The sequence below is a fragment of the Acomys minous genome, assembly GCF_964271855.1.
Source record: "Acomys minous genome assembly, chromosome: 6".
Lineage (NCBI taxonomy): Eukaryota > Metazoa > Chordata > Mammalia > Rodentia > Muridae > Acomys > Acomys minous.
Window position 1 is genome coordinate 3,639,370 of NC_140487.1, and position 23,694 is coordinate 3,663,063.

At 42.1% G+C, this 23,694-nt stretch overlaps 1 protein-coding gene across 1 annotated transcript; it reads left to right on the forward strand.

The window, feature by feature from the left end:
• The first annotated feature begins 229 nt into the window (after positions 1 to 229).
• Positions 230 to 22,930, forward strand: GPR37 (G protein-coupled receptor 37). The gene is made up of 2 exons (XM_084786056.1): positions 230 to 2,412; positions 20,951 to 22,930. Exons 1-2 carry the CDS (start codon positions 1,420 to 1,422, stop codon positions 21,767 to 21,769), a joined length of 1,812 nt encoding a protein of 603 aa, XP_084642182.1. The 5' UTR covers positions 230 to 1,419; the 3' UTR covers positions 21,770 to 22,930.
• The last annotated feature ends 764 nt before the right edge of the window (positions 22,931 to 23,694 follow it).

The following is a 23,694-nucleotide window of genomic DNA, read 5'->3' on the forward strand; positions in this document are numbered from 1 at the left end:
TACAACCTGCTCTCTCACGGAGTGAATGAAACCTGTGAACTCTGTTTCTCTTCTGTCCCTGCTCTGGGGAATCTAAGACTGTGAATGTGTCACTACACCCGGGGGAGTCTGAGGCCTGAGCATGCGCACTAGTTGCTGCCAATTGTTGCAGAGCACAAGAGTCTCGCCCTTTCTACGTTCTCCAGGGATCCCGGTCCGCACCCGGGATCCTGAGATCTTCCCTTCTCCTGGGTGGTGATAGGTTAGGTCGGGATGGTTGGACAATCTAGGGCAATAACCCATGGAGTTCATGTCCTTGCCTCTAGTCGCGCAGACTCGGCGCCTCCGCCCTTGTTCCCTGGTAGCTCCCAGCTTCCGATTAAAAGCCACTGTGAACGGCTTGAATGAAACGTGTGTGGGTTTAGTGTGTGGTAAAACCACCAGGGGATCCCTTTTCTCCACAAACCAGATGCTCTGCTAGAAGGAGGACGAGAGGGAGGAGGCCTGAAGCGAAGCGCGCGCAGTGGCTGAGAGGCTGGGAGAGGCCGGGGCCACCTCCCCTTGTCGACCACGCACCGCTCCGCCCGCCTGCGGCGGTTCCAGGCACCACGCTCTCCACCCGGGTTGCGATGGTGGTGGCAGTGACAAGCTCCTGCAGCCCACAGCACTGTGCACGAAACAGCAGCTCCCTCTCCTCCCTCTCCCTCCACCCTTCTCCGCCGGTGCACTATGCGCAGCCGCCGGCGACATCCCCTTGTCAACTTTGAGCTGAAGGAGCTGCAACTTTGACAGCAGCCGCGGGTTTCGAATCTGGCTTCTCCTTGGCAAAAGTCCCTTCGAAAGTCGCCGGAGTTACAAGAGACAAGACTTTCCTCTGAGCACCAGCGTTGCCTCTGTTGGCAGCGGGTCTCCTGCCAACCGGGAGTGGGATTGTGACAGCCAGTCCCGTGGTGGAGGGGACTTGTTTTTCTTTCTCTCTAGAGACCTTGGCTAGCGACTGGATAAAGCTGTACGGAAAGGATGTAAATAGCAGAGCAACTGTTACCAAGAAGGCAGCCACCACCCAAAGGCTGGGAGGAGCGCGGGGCTTCCTCCAGGCTGAGCCCAGTGGCAACATTAGGGAACAATCAGGTGGTGTTTGCAACTTTTCAAGGTCAGCCTGGTGGATCAGCTATTTTCCTCGGAACCTTCCGGTGCTCAGAGCTCCGATGAGATTTGGCTGAGAAATGCACAGGACGTCAAACGTGGAAGGGTTGTAGGGGTGTGTTGGCGACACCCTCCTTCCCCGCACGTTCTGTTCCCTGCCTTCCCAGCAATCTTCAGCTCCTTTCACTACCCGGTGGTGAGTATGTGACATGTTTCTAACTCTCTGCACCAAGTTTGGCAGCAGGTGTCGGTGCTAAGCGAGAGCCTAGCTGCTAGGTGCGCCCTCGCCTAGCCATGTCAGCCCCAGGCGCGCCTCTCTCGCGCACGTCGCGGCTGCTGCTCCTGCTGCTGCTGAAGGTTTCAGTCTCTGTTGCTCTGAGCTTTGTCCCTGAGCCCAGGAATGGAACTTGTCTGGGGCAGAGCTGTTTCCCACTGCCCCAACGCCGCAGCAGGGATGCCCGGGGACCTGGGAATCCTGCAGGAGATGTTCTGCGAGTCCGTGCGCCCAGGGAGAAACTGCAGGCAGAGGTGAGAGGGGCGACCTCCTGGGAACTCCCACCAGCCAGGGGCGGTGACACAGGTGTGAGTGAAGAGGCGGAGGCTGAGGTGGCTGCTGGACCCTTGGGACTTCCAACCAAGCCGCCTGGTGCCTGGAGATGGAAAGGTGCCCAGGGTAAAGAGCCACCCGGACATTTGGGGAGAAGGGACCCCACAGACACCTTTCAGACCTCTGAGGGGAAAGAGATGGGTCCCAGGGGCGCTAGCATTCCTCGGAGCAGCCAGGACCAGAGCCTGAAAAAAGAACCTGAACCAAGAGATCTTTTTTACTGGCCACGAAGAACTGGACAACTCCAGGGTCCCCATCACAGACCTCCAGCTGTGCACGAAGGGAGGACCCTTGCTCCCCCGGGCAGGGCACTACCGCAAAATGGGTCTGCAGACGACTGGGTCCCTGACCTAGGGGGTCCGCGCCGTGGAAACAGCACTAGCAGGCGCGTGAGACTGAAGAACCCCTTCTACCCCCTGACCCAGGAATCCTATGGAGCCTACGCAGTCATGTGCTTGTCTGTGGTGATATTTGGGACCGGCATCATTGGTAACTTGGCGGTGATGTGTATTGTGTGTCACAATTACTACATGAGGAGCATCTCCAATTCTCTCTTGGCCAACCTGGCCTTCTGGGACTTTCTCATCATCTTCTTCTGCCTCCCCCTCGTCATCTTCCATGAGTTGACCAAGAAGTGGCTTTTAGAAGATTTCTCCTGCAAGATCGTACCCTATATCGAGGTAATGCCTTCTAGCTACTACCTTTATCCATTTCCGGGTTTGTATGTAGTAAAAGAGCGGCGGCCGGATGCACCTTCCTGGTGGGACTCCTTGCTTCTTTCTCCGAGTCCCTTCTCTTTTCCCCAGCCACGTATGCATGCATGTGTGTATATGAAAGAAAGCAGCTTTGCTAAATCACCTTCAAACTTCTTCTCCTCCTAGCCTGTGAAAAAAGATGGTCCTATAATGTGTACACCTGTCTTCTGGATGGTGATATTTCAGACTTGGCACCCATTAGACAACCCAGGGCTAAATAATGGCCAGCCCATGGCGTCCTTATAGGAACCTAGCAAAGGGGCGGGGGCGGGGGGGATGGAGTCATTAGCATTTATTTACTAAAGTTCCAGTATTTCACTGTGACTACTCCACCCTCCCATCCCCCAAAGAGACGACTGAGCTTTTTATTTTAACTACCAAATCTGGAGTTACATCTTATGTATAAAAGATAGTCAATTTTTGTTCTTCAGTTCGCCTCTTGGTGTCTTAGGAATCTCCCAAATTAGTTTACGTTGGCTAAGCTATCAGTCCCATTTCGTCTGCGTTGTTGGGTCTTCCTTCTTTCTCTGTGGGCCCGTCTCATTATTTAAAAACAGTTCATTTTTCTGGATGAACTTAAACAAAAATAAGACATTAGCCCTGTCCCTCATACTCTAACTTTTACAGACTATATAATACAAATTTGCCACTACTGTGGCTGTGAAGAATCGGCTGGTTTGAAGGGATTTAATTGTAACATAATAACATTTTGAATAAAAAAAAAGTAGCTTCTGTACTTTGCAAATGAAAATGGTTTGAGCAAGATAATGTTTTACTGTTTCGCATTAGAGCTATTGTACTAGTCATTGCTCTAGTAGTTGGAATTTGCTCCGTAAATTGGCCTCTCTTTAAACACCAGCTCTTGGAACCTGCCCAAGTGTTTGGCTGCCAGTTGTGGTTTTAGCCAGCTGGGCCTTGATTTTTCTCCATTCAGACTGTCCGTTTCATTTATAGAAACACAAGAAGGGAAACTGTAAATATTCCAGAGCCTCTGATCCTGTCTGGCACCAGGGCCAGTTGACACTATGTTCAACATTGTCTAGGGCTTAAAACTCCAAGATAAGTAAACAGAAAACAGTGCCTACTTAGAAAGCCCTGAGCCAGAGACGGTCAATAAGACCCTCTGTTATTCTGTCTGGGCTCAGATGTAGGACCATCCATGGCTACTAAATCAGCTGTTGCTACTTACCAGGGTCCAGGGCCTCACTTGTTGCCAAGCATGGGATGACTCTGAAACAGTGGCATTTATCTGGGAGACAGTTCTTTTTTTTTTTTTAAACTGGAGAGGACATAGATGAATTATATAAGAGAATATGTGACATTTTACGATTGTTTTTTCCAAAGGCAGTTCGAGCCTTTGAAGCCTTCTCTGATTCTTTGTTTTAGTAATGCAGAAGACTTAGGCAAAAAGAAGATTAAAAATAAAAAATAGAGTGTAAAGTACAACAGAGGAGGTAGCCCACAAGCAGGAAGTATGTGGGCTTGCCTCACTGGGAGGACAAGGTCGGGCTGGGGATGGCTTTGCACTTTAGGTAGAAAGGCAACGAAAAGGGCAGAAAAAGAGGCCAGGGAAAGAAACAAATAGCCAAAGTTATTGAAGGAAACCACAAGTGAAAAGAACTGTATCGAACAGAAGAAAAAATATTAAAACTTAGCTTAGTTTAGTAAGACTTAACTTCTCTAAGTTGTGGTGCTTATTACACATTTAAATTTCTTCCTCACTAATTCTGAAGTTTTTATTTTGCTTTTAGTTTTTTGAAACTAGGTGGGATGTAATGGAAGCTGGCCTCAGACTTACCGTGTAGCTGAGGACGACCTTGGACTCCTGGTCCTCCTGCCCCTGCCTCTAGAGTCTGAGGGTTACAGGTTTACTCCAGAGTTTACAATCATATAATAATACTTTATTATATCTTTCCAACTCAGTTTTTTCAAAACTTTTGTTAAAAACTGTTTTTCTTGCTGTTAGCAAAAATCGTTGTTTTACTCTCTGTAGTTTTGCCTAGTGTTCTGCAATTTTTATAGCCTTTTCCGTTTTCCATTATTGAGATTTGGTTATAATTTTTCCTAGAGAAGCAAAGGCTTGCTTGAAAATATTTACTTAAAAACATGGTTCATAGTATCCATTTTTAAAAATTTTCATACAGTACTTTTCACTGTTACAATATACATGACAATCAACCTATCACTCCATTTTGTTCATCTGGCTAATCTATAATACTTCAGCATGTTTTATAAAATAATTATTAGACATGATGTCAGCTTCCTAATTTCCAATTTCTAAGAATAAGAGCTACAGACCAAATCTAAAGGAAACTGTTTCTTGTATTTTCAAAGAAGTAAAAGGGTCTTTGCCAGTATCCCAAGTCACATTGCTGAATGTACAAATCCTGAAATGGAGCATTTGTGTGTACGGTGTGGAGTGGGGGAGGGGATGAGTTCGTTGGCACATGATCAGGTTCAACACTTGTTAAGCATTGAAGTGAGGTGGGAGGGAGGAGGGGGAGAATTTAACTATTTATGATGTTGCCACAAAGACCTCAGCTGACAACAGGGCACTTCTTGGAGTTAGGGTGCCTATGAAGGAACATCCTGAGTTGAGTGAGTGGCCGTGAAGGAACATCCTGAGCTGAGTGAGTGGCCGTGAAGGAACATCGTGAGCTGAGTGAGTGGCCGTGAAGGAACATCCTGAGCTGAGTGAGTGGCCGTGAAGGAACATCCTGAGCTGAGTGAGTGGCCGTGAAGGAACATCCCGAGCTGAGTGAGTGGCCGTGAAGGAACATCCCGAGCTGAGTGAGTGGCCGTGAAGGAACATCCCGAGCTGAGTGAGTGGCCGTGAAGGAACATCCCGAGTTGAGTGAGTGGCCGTGAAGGAACATCCTGAGCTGAGTGAGTGGCCGTGAAGGAACATCCTGAGCTGAGTGAGTGGCCGTGAAGGAACATCCTGAGTTGAGTGAGTGGCCGTGAAGGAACATCCCGAGCTGAGTGAGTGGCCGTGAAGGAACATCCCGAGCTGAGTGAGTGGCCGTGAAGGAACATCCTGAGTTGAGTGAGTGCGCCTTTGTGGTCTTTGATGAACCCATCGCTGGATGGAAACTGCTTTCAGACATGGGGCATAACCTTGAGCCTAGTGAATCTCTTTGGTGAAAAGCAATTTCTAGGGAAGGCTGCACCCCAGAGCCACCAAACACACATGTTCTGTTTTCTGAGGGTAACCATGCTTCATCCCCGAAGCCTGTGTCAGGGTAGAGAGCCACAGCATTCACTGCTTGGCCTTTACACTTTACAGACTAAATAAGGATGCTGTGACGCTGTAGTTCCATCTTCATTTCAACCATGATGGAAAGGATTTCACAAATGTACCCAGATCTGTAGGTGCAGTGCAGCAGTCTATGTTTGCTGATTAGAAAACCATTCTTAAAGCAAAGTTGTATCCAAAGAGCAGTCTGTTTTTCTTTTCTTTCTCCTCTTTTTTTTTTTTTTTTTTTTTTTTTTTTTTTTTTGGCAGCTTTTGAAAAAAATCCCTGTATCTGTTAGATAAGAAAACACCATAAAGCCAGTTAGCACTGTTCAGTCCATGAATTTCACAGCTTTCACTATTCATAAGTTTCATTCTGTTTCTGCAATAAATTCCATGGGTTGTAGTTGATTCATGTTTTTAAAATTTTAACAACCATGGCCAAACTTAAATCTAATAGCGAGGAAGGGCTGTCGGACGGTGGGAAAATGGAGGTAGGAGAGAAGATGGAACCAGACTTGAATTTGAGAGCTACCATCCTAGAGACATCATGACCTATCACAGAGACACCAGGGAAGGCAATACTCAGAGGTACAGGTAAGTGTATGTCTGTGTGCTGTGGCTTGCAGAAAGATAATGGTGCCGGAGTTCCCTGCCATCCTAGCCACCCAAGGACAGAATATGTGTTTAAAGCCAAATGATTCACACACTGAATATGGCAAGCAGAACAGCTCTCTGCTCATTAGCTGATGGACAGAAGCCAGTCAGAGCCAGCTAATCAGTTGATCCCAGGCCACTGCCAAACAACGGCTTCTGTTTAGATGTTATTTGTGGGTTTCAAATGACATTAAGTTCCCTGAAGTTTGGAGGACCCACACCTTCATGGAATAGCAAAAGGTTCTGAGTCTGTCTCAGGTCATCGGAGATTTAACTGGAACTTATTTCACTGGGATACCAGATTCCTGTGTAGAGACAGAAGATGACTCACGGGAACTCATCTCACTGGCATGTCTGGTCAGAAGTAATTTGTGAAAAATCTAGAATTTTTTTTTTCATAAAAGGAGGTGGCATTTCCAATGGCTTTGCACGTATTGGTTTTAAACTGTGTGAAACAAATGATTCTTTCATTGCTGTGGGTTGTGCTCAGCACTGACAAGTGAAGAAAGGAAGGATAATTGGACTCTAAAGATGGCATGGCCAGCAACTGCAATTCTACACAGAATATTCTAAAGCCAGCATTCAAGTAATAGCACATTTATCACAGCAGATGCTAACTTTGCTTTAGTGGCGCATTAGCCATTAGGTATTCTGATGGACTTTTAAGTGGAAACATGCAGTTTTATGAGCAATTTGAAAGTTACTAATAATATTCTCAGGGAAAATGGACTCAATCGGTGAGAATGGTACTTAACAAATATTTTATGACTTCCCATTAATCCAGTTGTAATCATTTCCTACATTTCCAATCCTGGGAAAATATTTAGCTGGAGAATCCAGCAAGAAGGAGAATCAGTTTCTCACACTGTGCTTTCATGTACACCTCTGTCCTGGGACAGCATATGGTGAACTTAACCAAAATTGGAAGATAAGAAATAAAAGCCACGATAATCAAATTTCAGCTTCAAATAGATACCATGGCTGTTGTAAAAATGAGACCATCTCAAAAGCTCATCCATAAAGCTTGATCAGAGAAATCCATTTTTCTTTGTTTCTCTTCCTAAGGTTATTATCTGACATTAAGCTTTTAAGGATTATGTATAAAACAATAGCACCTGATAACCGATGAAGAACGGTCTGAATAATTCATTAGTGTCTCTGAGCCTTTTTTTATATATGTCATCAGGTTTCCACGGATTCACCACCCGTCCACTCATTACACATTTATTAGGCTTTTCTTCAGTGAGAGACAATGTGTTAGCAGATGTGGGAGGAGGGTAAGATGTGAAACTTTCCAAAGATGAATATCACAGATAAGCTATGTTATTAAAGTTTTGAAAGAGTAATATAATGCTCTACAGCATGACTAATACAATAATATAGACTTTAAGGAAGCACCAGGGACATTCTGGAATGGTCTCAGATGGACCAGCCCACAATCCCAGTGAGTTATGCCCAAAGATGGAGAAATTCAATTGAAAATTCTGCTCCCTATAATGTGCTTTTTAATTGCACTCTCACCACCAATTTAAATGATTCTGTTTTTTTAGAACCATGCTGAAAATTTACAACTATGAAAATCTTTTAATTCTCGTTTTCAAAATATCATTAGCTTCTTTATATATAAAATGATTAAAAGTTGACAACATAAGGCATCAGAGAGAAAAGTACTAGAAATTTCTTTTAAAATACAAAACGTTGAGAAATGCTAAAACAACTATCTTTACTTAATAATTATTAGTAACTATTGATCCTCTTAATCTATACCAGTGGTTTCAACATTCCTAATGCTGTGACCTTTTAATATAGTTCCTCATGTTGTGGTGACCCTCAGCCATAAAATTATTTTCATTGCTGCTTTATAACTGCAGTTTTGCTACTGCGTAAGTATCTGTGTTTTCTGGTGGTCGTAGGTGACTCCTGTGAAAGAGTCATTTGACCTCCAAAGGGATTGCAGGTTGAGAAACACTGATCTATGCAAACATTAAACTGAGTCATTTTTAGTTATCTCAAAGCCACACATTGTATATGAAATGACCTTAGAGAAACTAAGAAGGAAGGCTGACGAAAGGGATACTTTGTACATTATTACAAAATTTGGAAAAGGAAGCACAAAGAAGAGTTCTCTAAGAACTGGGCTAATTTCTCCAGTGCACACTCTGAGGACTTTAAATTCTCGAGGGGTTCCAAGGTATCTTGAACCAGTAGCAAAATGTCTCTCAACAAAGAAAATGAACCAACTATGGCCATAAAACAAAAATAAAAACAAAGACACAAAGAAAAAACTTGCTTGATCTTATGAGTGTAACAAGATGGAGCAGGTGAGGGTCTACCTTGCTCCTTATGCTAATGTGTGGACCCTGATGGCATTTTTCCCCCTGTTAATGTGTTGTAACCATGTTAAGTCATGTCACTTTGGAAGCGCATAGACCTGTATCAGAGATGTAGACTGTGGAAGGAGAGAGATGGAAAGGCATGTAGACACCTAGGTTTGTCTCTGATGTTGGGGGTAATGTTCCTGTCCTTCAAATGTACTTCTTCATTTTACCTCTCAAGAGCTTACCCGCCAAGTTCCCATAATTAACTCAACCCTGCTGCCAAGACTAACCCTTAAGCACTGTCACTGGAATATTATTCCTTGTGCCAAAAAGTATGATCTAATATAAAATTCCACGGTAGAGAATGAAATTACTACAGCTTCGAACTTTGGGGTCTTTCTATTTGCAAAGTAGGTATTGATTATTTAGATCATTTATGTAAAACACAGGCTATAATCTTTGTATCAAACTATTTTTATAAAGGGCAAATACTTTCTGCTTGTGAGTTTTATGGTTGTTTTCAATGTTATCCTTCTGCATGTACTTGGATGGTTCATTAATGACATCAAGATCACCGATTTCATCCTTGCCTAGAATGGCTTGCTTTCATTAGATCTGTGACCTTATTAATAGCTGCTACTTTGTAGCAAAATAGCCCTTGTATTAGCATGCCCCACCTTCCCTGTCTTCTTACCTTCTCTGTCATTTGTCTTATCCTTTGTCAAATACCTTTTTTTTTTTTATAGAAAAGACAGTCTGATAAATTAATTCACATCAAAATGTCAGAATTGGAAATATTTGCTTTTTGTAAGAGGACTGAATAAAGAAATAATATTTCCTTGTCCTTACCAATAGTAGAATTTTAGTTAAAAGCTAGAAATTTCATGTTAAAATGTCTTTTCAATATCATTCAAAAATGGCAGAAATACTCACCTACAAGTAATTTTGTTTTTAATTTGTGTTTACTATCATGCAAATCAATTTGAGTAATGACAGAAATATGTTGAAAATCTTATAACCACCCTCTGTACATACAAGCACCCAGTTGAGCAACTGTAATTCCAGATCCCCTTAGGATGGGAAAAAACTATCATAGTGATACCTGGATTGTAACCTGTACTGTGATCTTGGGAAAACATGATGTTTTAAAACAAATTTATAATTACTGGCAATAAGGGTGGGGTAGAAAATATCTTTATATTGGTCCATTCAGGAGGGTAACATATTTTAAGACAAATGGTAGAAATATTGCTTAATTTTCTCTTATTAAAATTAATGGGCATTTGACAGATACTTAGATAAATAATCTTAGATACAGTGAATGTAAATCGCTTTTTTAAATACAGAAGGGACACATTGTGCACTACAAGTTGCAGTTGAAGGGAAACCTTAATTCAAGCTAGAAGTTGAAAGAAAAAAATTACAGGATCAAGACACATTTTGAAGCAATATGTTGGTTTTGAAATAGACTTATTTGATTTTTAGATAAGAGTGAACTTGGTATTAAGCTGAAGCAACAGCAGAAGATACAACAGGAGGCAAAATGGCGGTCAGCAGCTGACGCCGTCCACGTGGTTTTTGTCAGTGACATTAGAAATCACTTACAAATGAAATGGGCTGGGTGTGACAGACTGACGTTGGTTTTTGCTGGATGTGGACATGTTAAATCACATATTGTTCATTTCAAAGGCCAAGAAACCGTCTCTTGTGGGCGTATGGTTGTGGAGAATGCTTTGACTTCAGAGCTATGTACACACATAAGGAACAAGGCTCATTTCTCTATTTGTACTGTTTTTGGTTTGGGGAACACTAATCAAAACATGCTCCTGCCATAATGATCATCTGTGCTCACTCTAAAGTGAAGACCTCTTTGGTAAAGGCCACCTTATTTTCAGAGATATGATCAACAACAGCTGTTTTGAGTGTGCTCTCCCATGGTCCCTCAGTATCCTTTTCCTGGTAAAGTTGCCCTGGAGTCTTGCAAGGATGAAGACCATGGAAAATGCAAGAAAAGAACCCAAAGGCATACAAGTTCAAGCCATTTAGAGTTTGAAAGGAAAGTACCCTGTGCTCATCCTCCCCTTCCTGACTGGGTGTTAGTCGTGTAACCACTGACATAACAGAGTGCCATTCATGGCCCAAATGAATGGGTTTTCCCAACAATAATGCCCTTGTTCCCTAGGGTCACTGGTAAACAAAAGACACAATATAAATAGATGTATTAAACATTTTAGATATAAAAGCAAAGTTAGAGTACAGTTTTCCTGACCTTGTTTGGAAATTTCCCTTTTTAAATAGATAGTATTTAAGCATGTAGATTCAATTGCACAGGGAGGAAACTGTTAGAACTGTGCCGATCTTTCTCGGCAGTGTTTTCATATTCCAGTGGAAGATTTAGTAAAAGATGCTTTTTATTTTGTAAGAGTTCTGCTTACTTTATGTGCTCCACAGGTGTTTCACAACTTGTTCTCAATCTTAATAGTTGCTCTACACCTTGTTCATAGTAAGCTTTGGCAAAAGGACCAACAGCTTAGACATGATCTCCACAGATTACTGTTTTTGTAAAAGAGTGAGATGCTCTTTTTAGTTTTAATTTTTATTTTGATGTGTTTGAGTACCTCCATGTGTTTATGTGCATCTCTAGTGCCTGTAAAAGCCAAGCGAGGGTGTCAGATCCCCTGGAAATGTAGTTACTGGCGGATGTGATTGTCCATGTGGATGCTAGGAACTGAACTCCAGTCCTCTACAGGAGCAGCAAGTGCTCCTAACAATGGCCCCACTCTCCAGCCCCTTTGTTCTCTTCAGGTTGTTTTTTCCCTAAAGGTCACTTTTGCAAGTCACTGTAGAATAACGCGAGTTTCAACAGCGCATCTTTCTGTGTACCCATCTGTTTGGTTTGTTCTCATTCATGACCTCCTGCTCCAGCTCTTTCACTTTCTTCCCTTAGTGAGTACCAACTTATGCTGTCGTAACATGCTTATTCCATTACTTTATTTCCCAACTCCCTTAAGATAACTTCCTGCAATCTTACGACCCTTTTCTAGTTTCTCAACCTATTCACATACACAGCACAGAAAAACACATACACATAGAGAATTTTAAATGTTCTGTTTATGAGAGAAGCCATGTGGTATTTCTTTTTGAATATAATTTATTTTCTTTAACATTATAATTATTTTTATTATCTTTATTTTTTAACATTATAATTTTAAATTCCATTTATTTTTGTTTGGTTGATTCCTTTATGGCTGCATAAAACTCCATTGAGTATAACATTTAAAAAACTCTAGTCATCCTCTGATTCATTAGAATGCATCATCTTTGAGGATATTGACTTGGATCTCATTACTGTATGTCCATGTGTGCTATACCTGAGTTTTATAGTAATTTCTTTTCAGCTTGTATTTTTGAGGAATCTTCACACTGATTTCCATGTCTACCCAAGGTAAATTACCAGCAGTAAATTAAGTTTCCTTTCCTTTACATCCTCATCACATTTGTTTTCTATTTTTTTCTGGATGATAGTTATTCTGGCATGGATACAAGGAATCTTAAGAAAGTTATAATTTACACTTCACCAATGGATAAGGATGTTGCACACTTTTTCAAACATCTACTGAACATTTTTTTATTTCTCTAAGAACTGTCTATTCCATTCATTAGCTCATTTGTTGCTTAAATATATTTCAATGTTTACTGTTTTAGATTCTTTGTATATCCTAACTATTAATCCCCAGTCTAATGTGTATTTGGCAAAACACCTTTCCCTATTTTGAAGGCTCTATTTTTTTTCTGCCAATTTTTAAAATCTCTGTGGAGATTTTACTTCATGAAACTTCATCTGTAAATCCTGAAGATTGTTTCCTGTGTCTTGGAGTCCTTTCCATGTGGTATAAGTGAAGCTTTCTGCAGGGCCTAACATTTCATTGAATTAAATTCTTGAGCAATGAGAACAATGCATCCTGTTATATCTTGAATTATAAGGTTTGCTTTCTACCATTAGCACACTATGATTACTGTTTTGCCTTTTTCTGTTGTGTATTTTAAGAGAAACTAGGAAACCACTGACATTTAAAATCATTTGTACTTGAAAGAGAAATTCTTTTATTGTTCTCATCAAGGGAGTTTCACACCGACTCTTTCCCTAAAGACAATATCATCCATACCTTGTTGATTAATTTCCACTCAGTGGTATAACACACTGTCTAAAGGTGGTCATCAACAAGACTGAATGTACCTTTGGGACTCATGGTATCATAATAATTTCCAAGAACATGGTGTTTGATAGCTGGAGCCTATCCATGAATCTCATAACCACTCAATTGAATTTCTTTCATTCAGGTTTGCCAGTGAGAAGGGTTTTCTTGAAGAACATTGCAGTTTCTAGGCAGGGGACTATATCTCTGTCGTTTCATTATGAAGTATCTGTATTTATTTGGTTATTTTCTATAACAAAGTGTATATGCAAGCTCTGAAAGCATCCTTTAAACTTCCATTATAGTTATACAATTCTCTATACTGTATATGCTTCTTTTACCCCGTTGGTGTAGCTTTCCACAGTACACAGTGAGTGGAGGAGTCCACGCCGCCCTCCTCCTTGTTAAGGACAGTGGGTCAGGGCGAGAGTGAAACCTGGTCTCTCGTGGTATTAGATGTGAGGTGGAATTATCTGCATCATTAATGTGTGAATCCTGCCCTAACTGCAATTATAAATACAACTTTTAAGAAATGAATTCAAAATGGAATCCAGCTTGGGTTAGTGAAACATTTGAAATATAAAATGCCATGCAGCTTTTATAATGAGTGACTTCAATATGAAGCACTCGCTCTCAAGCACTTCGTAAAACCTCAAATTGGCAAATGTTACCAAAGCACCAGCTCCGTCTCTAAAATGTGTCAGCAGATAGAAGAAAAGACCAGTCTCCATTCAGACACTAAATGATCCTGTTAAGGATGAATGTGACAGATGAAGTCGATGGCCTTAGTTTTGGGCTATTCTTTTCCTAAAGAAGAGAAAACCTTTTCAACTTTATGAGGGTCGCTGTACATGTCAGGACCGACAAAAAGCACATTGAGAACCAAATTCTGGGTGGTCTCCAAGGTCTCTTGCCTGTGTCTTTCATCCTTTCAGCTACAGATTTGAATGCATGCCTGAAGTTATAACTCACAACTTTCTCGATTGTTAGCATGTAATTTAAAAAAGCCAAATCCCAAACTTAGCCAAATTTAATGGCTTAAGTAGCACATTGGTGCTATTCACCAAGATGTAGATCATAACCTCTGGAAATGTATAATATGGAAAGTTTTATGATTTGTTCAGCTTAGGAAGCTAGTTAGACACCTGTAGCAATCTCCTTAAATGATATTTGAAATTTATGTCTTTCTTCAAATTTCCTTGAATAGACACATTGAGTGGTTTCTAAAATATATGGAGCGGTCCCAAAGTAAGTGGAGTCACAGAAAAATTGTGTAAAGTCAAGCCTGTCCATCTAGTAGTGCCATTCCGAACACAGACATCTCCTTACCAGATAGATAACGGCAAATAGGAGGTAATAGAGAAATTCTGCTTTCGGTTTGATGCCACTTGAAGATGACATCAATTATGTTCATTATGATTCTTGTTAAGAAGCATGACGTAAATGTATATTTCTATAGGTATGTGAGTATGTATACATTTGCATATATGCATGTACATATGTGTATATATGTGTGTGTGTGTGCTCATGTTTACAGAATTGAGCTGATGTTTCCCTCTCTTCACTACTAATAATAGAATTCAAACAAACCACAGTAATGCTGAAATTGTGACAGTCACACTGTAAGTTTGATTCAGGAGAGTGACTTTGGTGTGTACCTATAGCTTCCCTGTGTCACGTCTCAGACTTGGACTGTTGCTGCATCCCTTTGTCCCTGCTGTTGGTGGCTGTAGCTCTCTGAAGCCTCCCTCCACTGGATGATGACAGGGCAGGGCATGAAGGAGCTTTATTGTTGAGCGTCTGGGATACAGAAAACAGCAGGACATTGTTGTTTGAAAGAGAGATCTTTGAGGTTTTTATTTTTGACTCTGTTGCCTTTTCTGCATTTTGATAAATACCTTAATAACTTACTTCCCCAGTATTTTAAACTCTGCTTCTAGCTTTCTTCTCACAATGAATGGTCTTGTCTATCACAGGTGCTTATCGCTTTGCTGCTAATTTTTCTCCCGGTTGCCGTTTAGTCCACCAGAGAGTGCGCCTGACTCATCCCACCGCAGAACTAGCTACCTAAGCCAGCGCCTAGCGCCCTTCCTCCAGACAGAGCGTTTCCTACTGATACTGAATGTTAGCCACCAGATATGGTCACTACCTGAAGAAGATTCAGAGCTCATGATACAGTTTTGTAATTGCATGTAGTTGCACTATTTATCTTCCTAGAATTTTAATAAGCTGCAGGTAAACAAGCACATTTAAAATTGTGATAGGAATCTAATCTTTTCGTATTATTTTAACATTTAGGCATTTTAATTACATGGGAAGTTTCATATTTGAGTATGCAGAAACTGGGCCAATGCTCAGTTTCTTATTCTGAGTCTTTTGATCAATTTGTCTCTGAGATAAACAGCTAAGTGTCTACATGTGCTAAAACCTATAAATAGTTTGGGAAGTCACTTAGCAGAGCCTTTTTCGTGTTTCTTTTTCTTTCACAGTATAAAATTTGGAGCACGAGTAAATCTTCAGAAACTACCTGAAGTAATAGGGCTGCAGGTGGCAGCAGCAGGAGAGCAGCAAGGTCTAAGACTGACATTTGGGTTGTGGTTGCTGTTGGCAACCACATTTCAAAGGCTATCAGCTTTTGGGGTAGCCCAGCTTTCCTTGGTTTCCTTCATTAAATCTTTCTGATACTTTTGTGACCTTTCTGAGTTCGAGGTATTTCTGTGGGGTCTTATCTGCAGAGATGCTATCAGAGAGAAGCACGTTTTGTAAACAACGAACTAGATACAGGGGCGATGTGAATTTTGCATCTGAAAATTGGAATGATCTCTCAATACAAATACAGAAGAAGGTAGATGCATTTGAGATTCTGACCTGATACTGAAGTTTTGGAAGTTTTGTCTTCCAGTGACATACACTAGGTGAATTAATGAACAAAGAGTTGTAGCAGGTGTCAATCTTGCTTAAAATTTGTCCTGATATTGGTTGTAAGATTAACTGCACAGAAACTGGGAAAGGTTTTGATATTTTTTTTCTAGACAGGGAACACATTTTCATTCAGAGACAACTTCCACGGTCTTTGTAGCTGGCAATCTACCACTCCCATTTGATACCCATGCACCCCTGTGCATTTGTTCTCACTTCTTATGAAATGCTCTGTGAGTGACTCAGAGGAGGAAAATGCTATCCATTGAATGTTCTGTGTTCCTTGTAAGCCGTGAAGGAAAACTACCAACGAATAGGTGTGCTGGGCTCAGAGGGGCTCGGTCTTCTCAGTGTCTCTGGTGTTCTGTATTGCTGAGACTTCCTTTTATCATAAGCATTATTCATTGCTTAAAAATGATGTGCAGCATAAGCCCCCGGGGATTCATATCTGTGCATGGACTCTGAATATATAGTGACAGTGATGACAGGGAACCAAGAATAAAAATTTTCCTTAGTGAGGCTACACGGAGACCCTTGGGAGGATTGGGTGATACTTGAGCATTAGAGGATTTCTTTGTTTTACATTCTTAAAAGAAGTAAATCAGAACACACCAAAACCTTAAATACAAATACAGGATTTGAAAAATCTATAAAGTATGTAAATTCAACATGCTATTGTTTGACAAGGACCTTTATTTTTATTTTTTGATATCTTTGTTTTTATTTTATTTTTTTTAATTTTATTATTTAAAAAAATAATTTATTCAGATTACAACTCAATTGCTCTCCCATCACTTGTATCCTTCCATCCATTCCTCCTGCCCTCCCACCCCCACCCTATTACCCTCCCTTAGGTCAATGTCCAAGGGGGATCTCCTCCCCCACTTTATGGTTGCAAGGCTAACAAGTCTTATCTTGGTAGTCTGCCTATTCTTTCTTTGCGTGCCTACTCTAATCTAGCTAATGGACAGGACATCCCCCACAGTCATGAGGAGAGCAGAGACTGACTCTGACATGAGCTCTGGTGCCCCATATTTGACAACCCCCCCTTGGTGGGGAGCCCTGGTGACAAGGACCTTTAAATAATGACAGTCCATCTTTCAGTTTCCTCTGAGTGTGGTTGCAGTCTTTAAAAGCCTCATGAGCTAGGTCGACCTCAATTGTAGAATTCTTTAGCATCTCAAGCAGAAATGAGAAGCAAATATACATCATGAGGAATAACTCAATTTAAAAATTAATTTTAATCCTTATTTATTTATTTCTAAATTACTTAAGAACCTTAGAAATTGCTCCTGAACCTCTGCTTCCCTCCAGTTCTTACTGTGTTTGAAAATTAAGGTTTACAATGTGAATGCTTTTCATTTTCCTAGCTATAAAGGATTGATGTTTCTTATCTGGATATTTTGGGGGATTTTGTGAAGAACTTGAAGAATTACTGCCATAAGCTCAATTGTAGGTTCTTTATTTGACTAGTTTAGAGCTCAGTGGTAAGTTTTTCTTGTCTTTTGCTTTTCTTGCAGTTAAAATATTATTATATCCCATTTTTACCAATAATAATAAGAGTAGCCATGACAGGGGCAATGGCCATATTTCATATTGGAGCTCAGGGACACCGTGTGATGTGTCATGTGTGGGAAGAAGAAAACATCTTGGACAGAACCCATAAAGCAGGTTGGCGTAGCTCTGCGGACAGCAGCAGCTTGAACGTGGCAGATAAACAACACATGTCTGAGCTTTATAATTTTCTTTTTGCTTTCATGACCCATTGGGTTCTAAAAAACGGATACTAACATGATACTTTTAATTTCCTTGCTCTTTTTGTCAAGCTGTGATATATAACTATATTTGATAACGTTCTCAATAGCCATGGGAACAAATGCACTTGACCTGGCTTCTGGGCCCAAAGCATTTCATCTACCTGCAGACTTTTCTTTCTGAAATATTACTAACACTTTCATTTTTTATTTGTTGTCCTTATTAAAGGCTGTAAGAAATGGCTGTATTTATTAAAGTCTATGTTGTTTACATATCCCACCAAATATCTGGGTGGATTTTGTTTCGGGTTGCATGCAGCGTTGGGTTGTGACCTTAGGATCGCTCTTGGTTGACTGTGATCTGGAAGGACTGCCTCTCGCTCCATCTAAATCTTCAGTATCTTTCACAGTGCATGGCTTAGTGTCGGTAGCAACAATTACATACATGCATTGGGTGCCTCTGTGCCTCGCCAGAATATGCATGATGCTTAAGGAATATTTTGCAGGCAGGTGACAGTTTGTATGTTGGTTCTTTTGTATTGCTGTGACAAAGACACTTGACATAAACAACTTAAGGAAGGACTCATGGATCCAGAGGTTTGCCCTTGGGTTCTTGGGCAAAGCCCCACAATGGAGGCCTAAGCAGGGCATGGTGTTGGGAGGCTGAGCAGGGCATGGTGTTGGGAGGCTGAGCAGGGCATGGTGTTGGGAGGCTGAGCAGGGCATGGTGTTGCGAGGCTGAGCAGGGCATGGTGTTGGGAGGCTGAGCAGGGCATGGTGTTGGGAGGCTGAGCAGGGCATGGTGTTGCGAGGCTGAGCAGGGCATGGTGTTGGGAGGCTGAGCAGGGCATGGTGTTGGGAGGCTGAGCAGGGCATGGTGTTGCGAGGCTGAGCAGGGCATGGTGTTGGGAGGCTGAGCAGGGCATGGTGTTGGGAGGCTGAGCAGGGCATGGTGTTGGGAGGCTGAGCAGGGCATGGTGTTGGGTGGCTGAGCAGGGCATGGTGTTGAGAGGCTGAGCAGGGCATGGTGTTGGGAGGCTGAGCAGGGCATGGTGTTGGGAGGCTGAGCAGGGCATGGTGTTGGGAAGCTGAGCAGGGCATGGTGTTGCGAGGCTGAGGAGGGCATGGTGTTGCGAGGCTGAGGAGGGCATGGTGTTGCGAGGCTGAGCAGGGCATGGTGTTGCGAGGCTGAGCAGGGCATGGTGTTGGGAGGCTGAGCAGGGCATGGTGTTGCGAGGCTGAGCAGGGCATGGTGTTGCGAGGCTGAGCAGGGCATGGTGTTGGGAAGCTGAGCAGGGCATGGTGTTGGGTGTTGGGAGGCTGAGGAGGAGTATCATTGGTTCTCCTCTTGACAGACTGGAGCAAAGAAAGAGCTAAGGGAGACAGCTGAATGAGCTCGAACTCTAAGGACTTACTACCTCCCCTAATGAGGCCCTTCCTCACCCCTTCTGCCACTGTCAACAAAGGCATCACATTATGAGCCTGTCTAGGGTGCAACCCACTCATTAGGTTAGAGTGCTCATGATCCAACAGTCTGAAAACAGACATGACTATATGTGGGCTTCCTGGGTCCTGTAAGTGTTTCTTGTCCAGCCAAGTTGACACTCTATCACAGTACATTTACATAAGCAACATGCAGTCCTGGAAAAGCCTAGCCCTGGATTCCAGGAATTTTTTTTCTGATTAAGCTTGAATGTTCAACTAACAAGGATAGCTGACCATAAGCAAACAAGAGCAGTGACATTTGGATACGATGTTCTATACATCACATTATTTTCTGATGTGAGTATTTCTGGTAGTTAACATAACAGCTTCTTGGCTCCTTTATGTACTTTTCATGGTTGTTTTATGTGTATTTTTGCCTCATTTGAACATCTTATGTTTCTTTACATTTAATGCATGTTTTTGGTTGAGTATACTTTTTCATGACAAATGTAATTATTTTATTCTTTAAAGCATTTCACTGAGCACATGAGCCGTAGAGATGCTTGCTTGTGCTTAGCATATTGTGATTTTTGATTGTCACCTCATGTTTCCTTTATCTACGAGACTTCTCTGAGCCCTTCCCGGGAGGATTTATGCCTGTCTCTATCAGGCATCTTTAACAGTTTTAAATTCCATTTTGGATTTTTCCATCTTACTTAGTTGATGCAAATTCCAGCCTTCATGTCACGCAAATTGTTCTCCTAGTTTCAGCTTGACACCCCACCCCAATCTATCCTGACTCCCATGATGCCCGTATGATGATGACGTTAAGTTTCTCCTCAGACCCTACACCCTTGAAGGTGTAAGTTTTAGGGAAATTCCGAACTCATAAACGAGTCTTTGCTCCAATCTTTAACCACTTGTGTTTTTTAAAATTGTTTTATTTATTTATATATTTGTTTGTTTGTGCATGTACATCTGAGCAGAGCACATATGAGCAGAAGTCAGAGTATCACTGGAAATGTTATGTCTGTCCCTGCAGAAAGTGACTCTTCTGGGGATTAATCTCAGTTCACCGGGCATGGTGGTCGCCGGGCATGGTGGCACATCCGCACTCTACCGTGTTCTCGGCTCCAGTACTTGAAGGAAAGGGAATTTTAGTAACTAAATTGAAATTTATTTTCTCAATGATTCTGGAACCTGGAGAATTTTCCCTGTCTTGTTATTCCAGAAGTGTATGCCTTGAAAAGAACAGAAAGGATCCTTTATTTTGTGTTTAGAAAACACTGGTGAAATATCTCCAGTTGAGGAGCTTTTGAGAAACAATCAGCTCAGAGGCTCGCTGGCTGTGTGAGGCCGTCCCGAGTCTCACTTGGGAAAACATGGCCATTCTTTGAAGTAATAAAAAACGAGACACAAGCCAGTCCCTGCTGTTTATCTAGATGTCCTTATGGCTGGCATTTTCCTGGTGACTGAAATTCTTACAGCCTCTGGAGGTTCTTATCTATGACAGGAAAAGCACACAGACTTGCTGAGTTTTTAGAAGCTCCCAAATCTCCTCCCCACTACCATTCCTTGGTGTGTGTGTGTGTGTGTGTGTGTGTGTGTGTGTGTGTGTGTGTGTGTGTACATATTACAATTTTTCTTTCAATCAGGCCCAAATGATTAAGTAATTGGTATAGTTTCCCCTTTCCTTTCTAATCTTTTCTTGTGTTTCCCTTGCTTTTAGCTTCCTGTCTCACGTTCTGTGTCCTCTCCTGCCCTGTTCCTGTCTCTTCTCCCCTCCCTTCCCTTGCTCCTCTGTTTTTCTCTAGACACCTCCCTCCCTCCTCCCGTCTCCTCCTTTCTCCTGCCCTCTCCTACTTTGCCCTTCTCTCATCTGCTCTGATGTCCCCTCCCTCCTGCGTTTATTTTCCAGTGCTGTGATCTCTCAGAACTTGTGTATTGTGTCCCCCGCAGGTGGCTTCTCTGGGCGTCACTACCTTCACCTTATGTGCGCTGTGCATAGATCGCTTCCGGGCTGCCACCAACGTTCAGATGTACTATGAAATGATCGAAAATTGTTCTTCCACCACTGCCAAACTTGCGGTTATCTGGGTTGGCGCTTTGCTATTGGCACTTCCGGAAGTTGTCCTCCGTCAGCTGAGCAAGGAGGATTTGGGCTTTAGTGGCCAGGCTCCTGCAGAACGGTGTGTCATAAAGATCTCTCCTGATTTACCGGACACCATCTATGTTTTGGCCCTCACCTATGATGGTGCAAGACTCTGGTGGTATTTTGGCTGCTACTTTTGTCTGCCCACTCTTTTCACCATTACCTGCTCTCTAGTGACTGCTCGGAAGATCCGCAAAGCGGAGAAGGCCAGCACCCGTGGGAACAAGCGGCAGATCCATCTGGAGAGCCAGATGAACTGCACAGTGGTGGCCCTGACCATCTTGTACGGGTTCTGCATCATCCCTGAGAATATCTGCAACATCGTCACTGCCTACATGGCCACGGGCGTCTCGCAGCAGACCATGGACCTTCTCAACATCATCAGCCAGTTCCTTCTGTTCTTCAAGTCCTGTGTCACGCCCGTGCTCCTCTTCTGCCTCTGCAGACCCTTCAGCAGGGCCTTCATGGAGTGCTGCTGCTGCTGCTGCGAAGAGTGCATCCAGAAGTCCTCCACTGTGACCAGCGACGATAATGACAACGAGTACACCACGGAGCTGGAGCTGTCGCCCTTCAGCACCATCCGCAGGGAGATGTCCACCTTCGCGTCAGTCGGGACCCACTGCTGAAGGACCAGACCGGTTAGCTCAGATTTCTTCGATTTTCATATCCTGTGAAAATTTTTACTTCGTATTTTTCCTTACAGGGGAACGATACAAACATTTTGAAAAGCAAGTAGAGGAAGACATAGTAACTGCTCTAGAACTGACTTTGCAAATTAATATTTGTGCTCTGGGAAAGAAAAATGTTTCTATTTAGTTACATAAAGAGAAGGAAGGCCAAACAGTCTCAGATCATTTTTCCTGCTATGGTGCTAATATTTTATTCAAGAGTTACTGCACCTTAACAATATTAATTGTTGGATTTCTTTCTTCTTTTAAAAATATAATCGTTGTATATTGAAGGTGGCCTGGGATTTTGCTAGTTATTTTGTGTTTGAGTTGTGATTGAAAGTACATTGTATCTGAGATGATCTGTTCTTCCAGCCTGGCAAAGTAGCACCAAATAAACTCCCCATCCTTCTTTAACATGACTGTCAATCTACTTTTAACCAAGACTCAATAAATTTTTTAATTGCCTTAAATGCACAATTGCTGGTCTTATGCACAATTTAAAACTGGCCTTATTGTTTTATACTTGCATCTTCCACTATAGATGTATCATCTATCATCTATCATAATGTTATAAAGAAGTTTTCCAAATAATACTACTTGTACGCATAACTTAAAAACTATGTACATTAAAATGAGGTTGTATTTTTTAATATTCACTTATAGCTGTAAAAATCACTTCTGCGTATTTTTTAAATGTGAACAGACAGAGGAATAGGTGGAATTCTCTTTCTTTCTATTTATTTTGCATACACCTTTGAACTGGCTCATGGAGGGGCAGGTTTGCCCATGAGGAGTTTTGGGCAGATGAAGAAGACTGAGAAACAGCGTGCTTGTCATCCGGCTCCGTCCACTGATCAATAGCCTCTGAGGTTTTGTGGGTCATATGTAAAGCACTCGGAACTCTAATAATTCTTCCTGATTTTTTCTTATTTCACTCATTTTCTTTTGAGAATTTTATAGGATTACTCCATTCCAGCCATTTCCATCCCTCGCTTCTGCTTCCAACTCTGCTCATGGCTCCCTCAAATTCATACTTAAAAAATGAACCTAATTAAATCTCTATGATGAATTTATTATGTGGAAAGTACAGCTATAATAAAATATGTATATATCTTGGTTAGAGTATGTGAATATTCAAATACTACCGTTAAATGGATATCCAATAAATTCCTCCCTTCCCCCAAACCTAACCCTGCCCATTTAGTTTATTGAGTCACATGGTGCTTGGCATGTGAGTCACTTGCCTAGATGAGATGGCAGACTCTGGCCTGGAGCAAAAGCATTTTTTTAAAAAAGCTTCAAGAAAATGTGGGTGGTTGAATGCCTGTGCCTTCAAGAAAACAACAGGATGAGGAGCCCAATTATCTGTTTGGAAAGTGTTTTCTACCTGTCAGTTTCTGTGCTTTTTAGCATGACCTTAGTGCTCCGGATGCTAGCTTGATGTTATTTAAATCATGGAACTGCAGTGGTAGAAAACTCAAGAGATTCAGTGTAAGCCATTTATGTCCCTGATAAACCCAGGCCATCAAAAAACAAACAAACAAACAAACAAACAAACAAAACCCAGCTTTTCTTACCTTCTCATTTCCCTAGCCCAACTTCTGTGATAGAAATATTCCTCTCACTGTCCAGGGATCTAAGAGAGGATTAAAACAATGGATCATCGTCTTTTGACAATTGTAGAAGGCCTTTGGGAATTTCCTCAAGGAGACATCCAAGGATACCTGGGCTTGGGTTAAGGAGCTGGTAGACAGCTCTGGTTGCACAGTATGCCTCTCAACACAAAGGTGGCCATGTCGCTGGGAAGCACATTCCTTACAAGGTTTTGTGTTGCAGCCTGCAGTGCTTGTGAATAGGACTCATCCACAGACTGGCCGAAA

Bases quoted from the DNA above. Each gene is read 5' to 3' on its own strand.
- GPR37 (XM_084786056.1), top strand. From the start codon at position 1,420: ATGTCAGCCCCAGGCGCGCCTCTCTCGCGCACGTCGCGGCTGCTGCTC. The intron at 2,413-20,950 runs GTAATGCCTTCT...TGTCCCCCGCAG, and splicing joins AGATCGTACCCTATATCGAG to GTGGCTTCTCTGGGCGTCAC.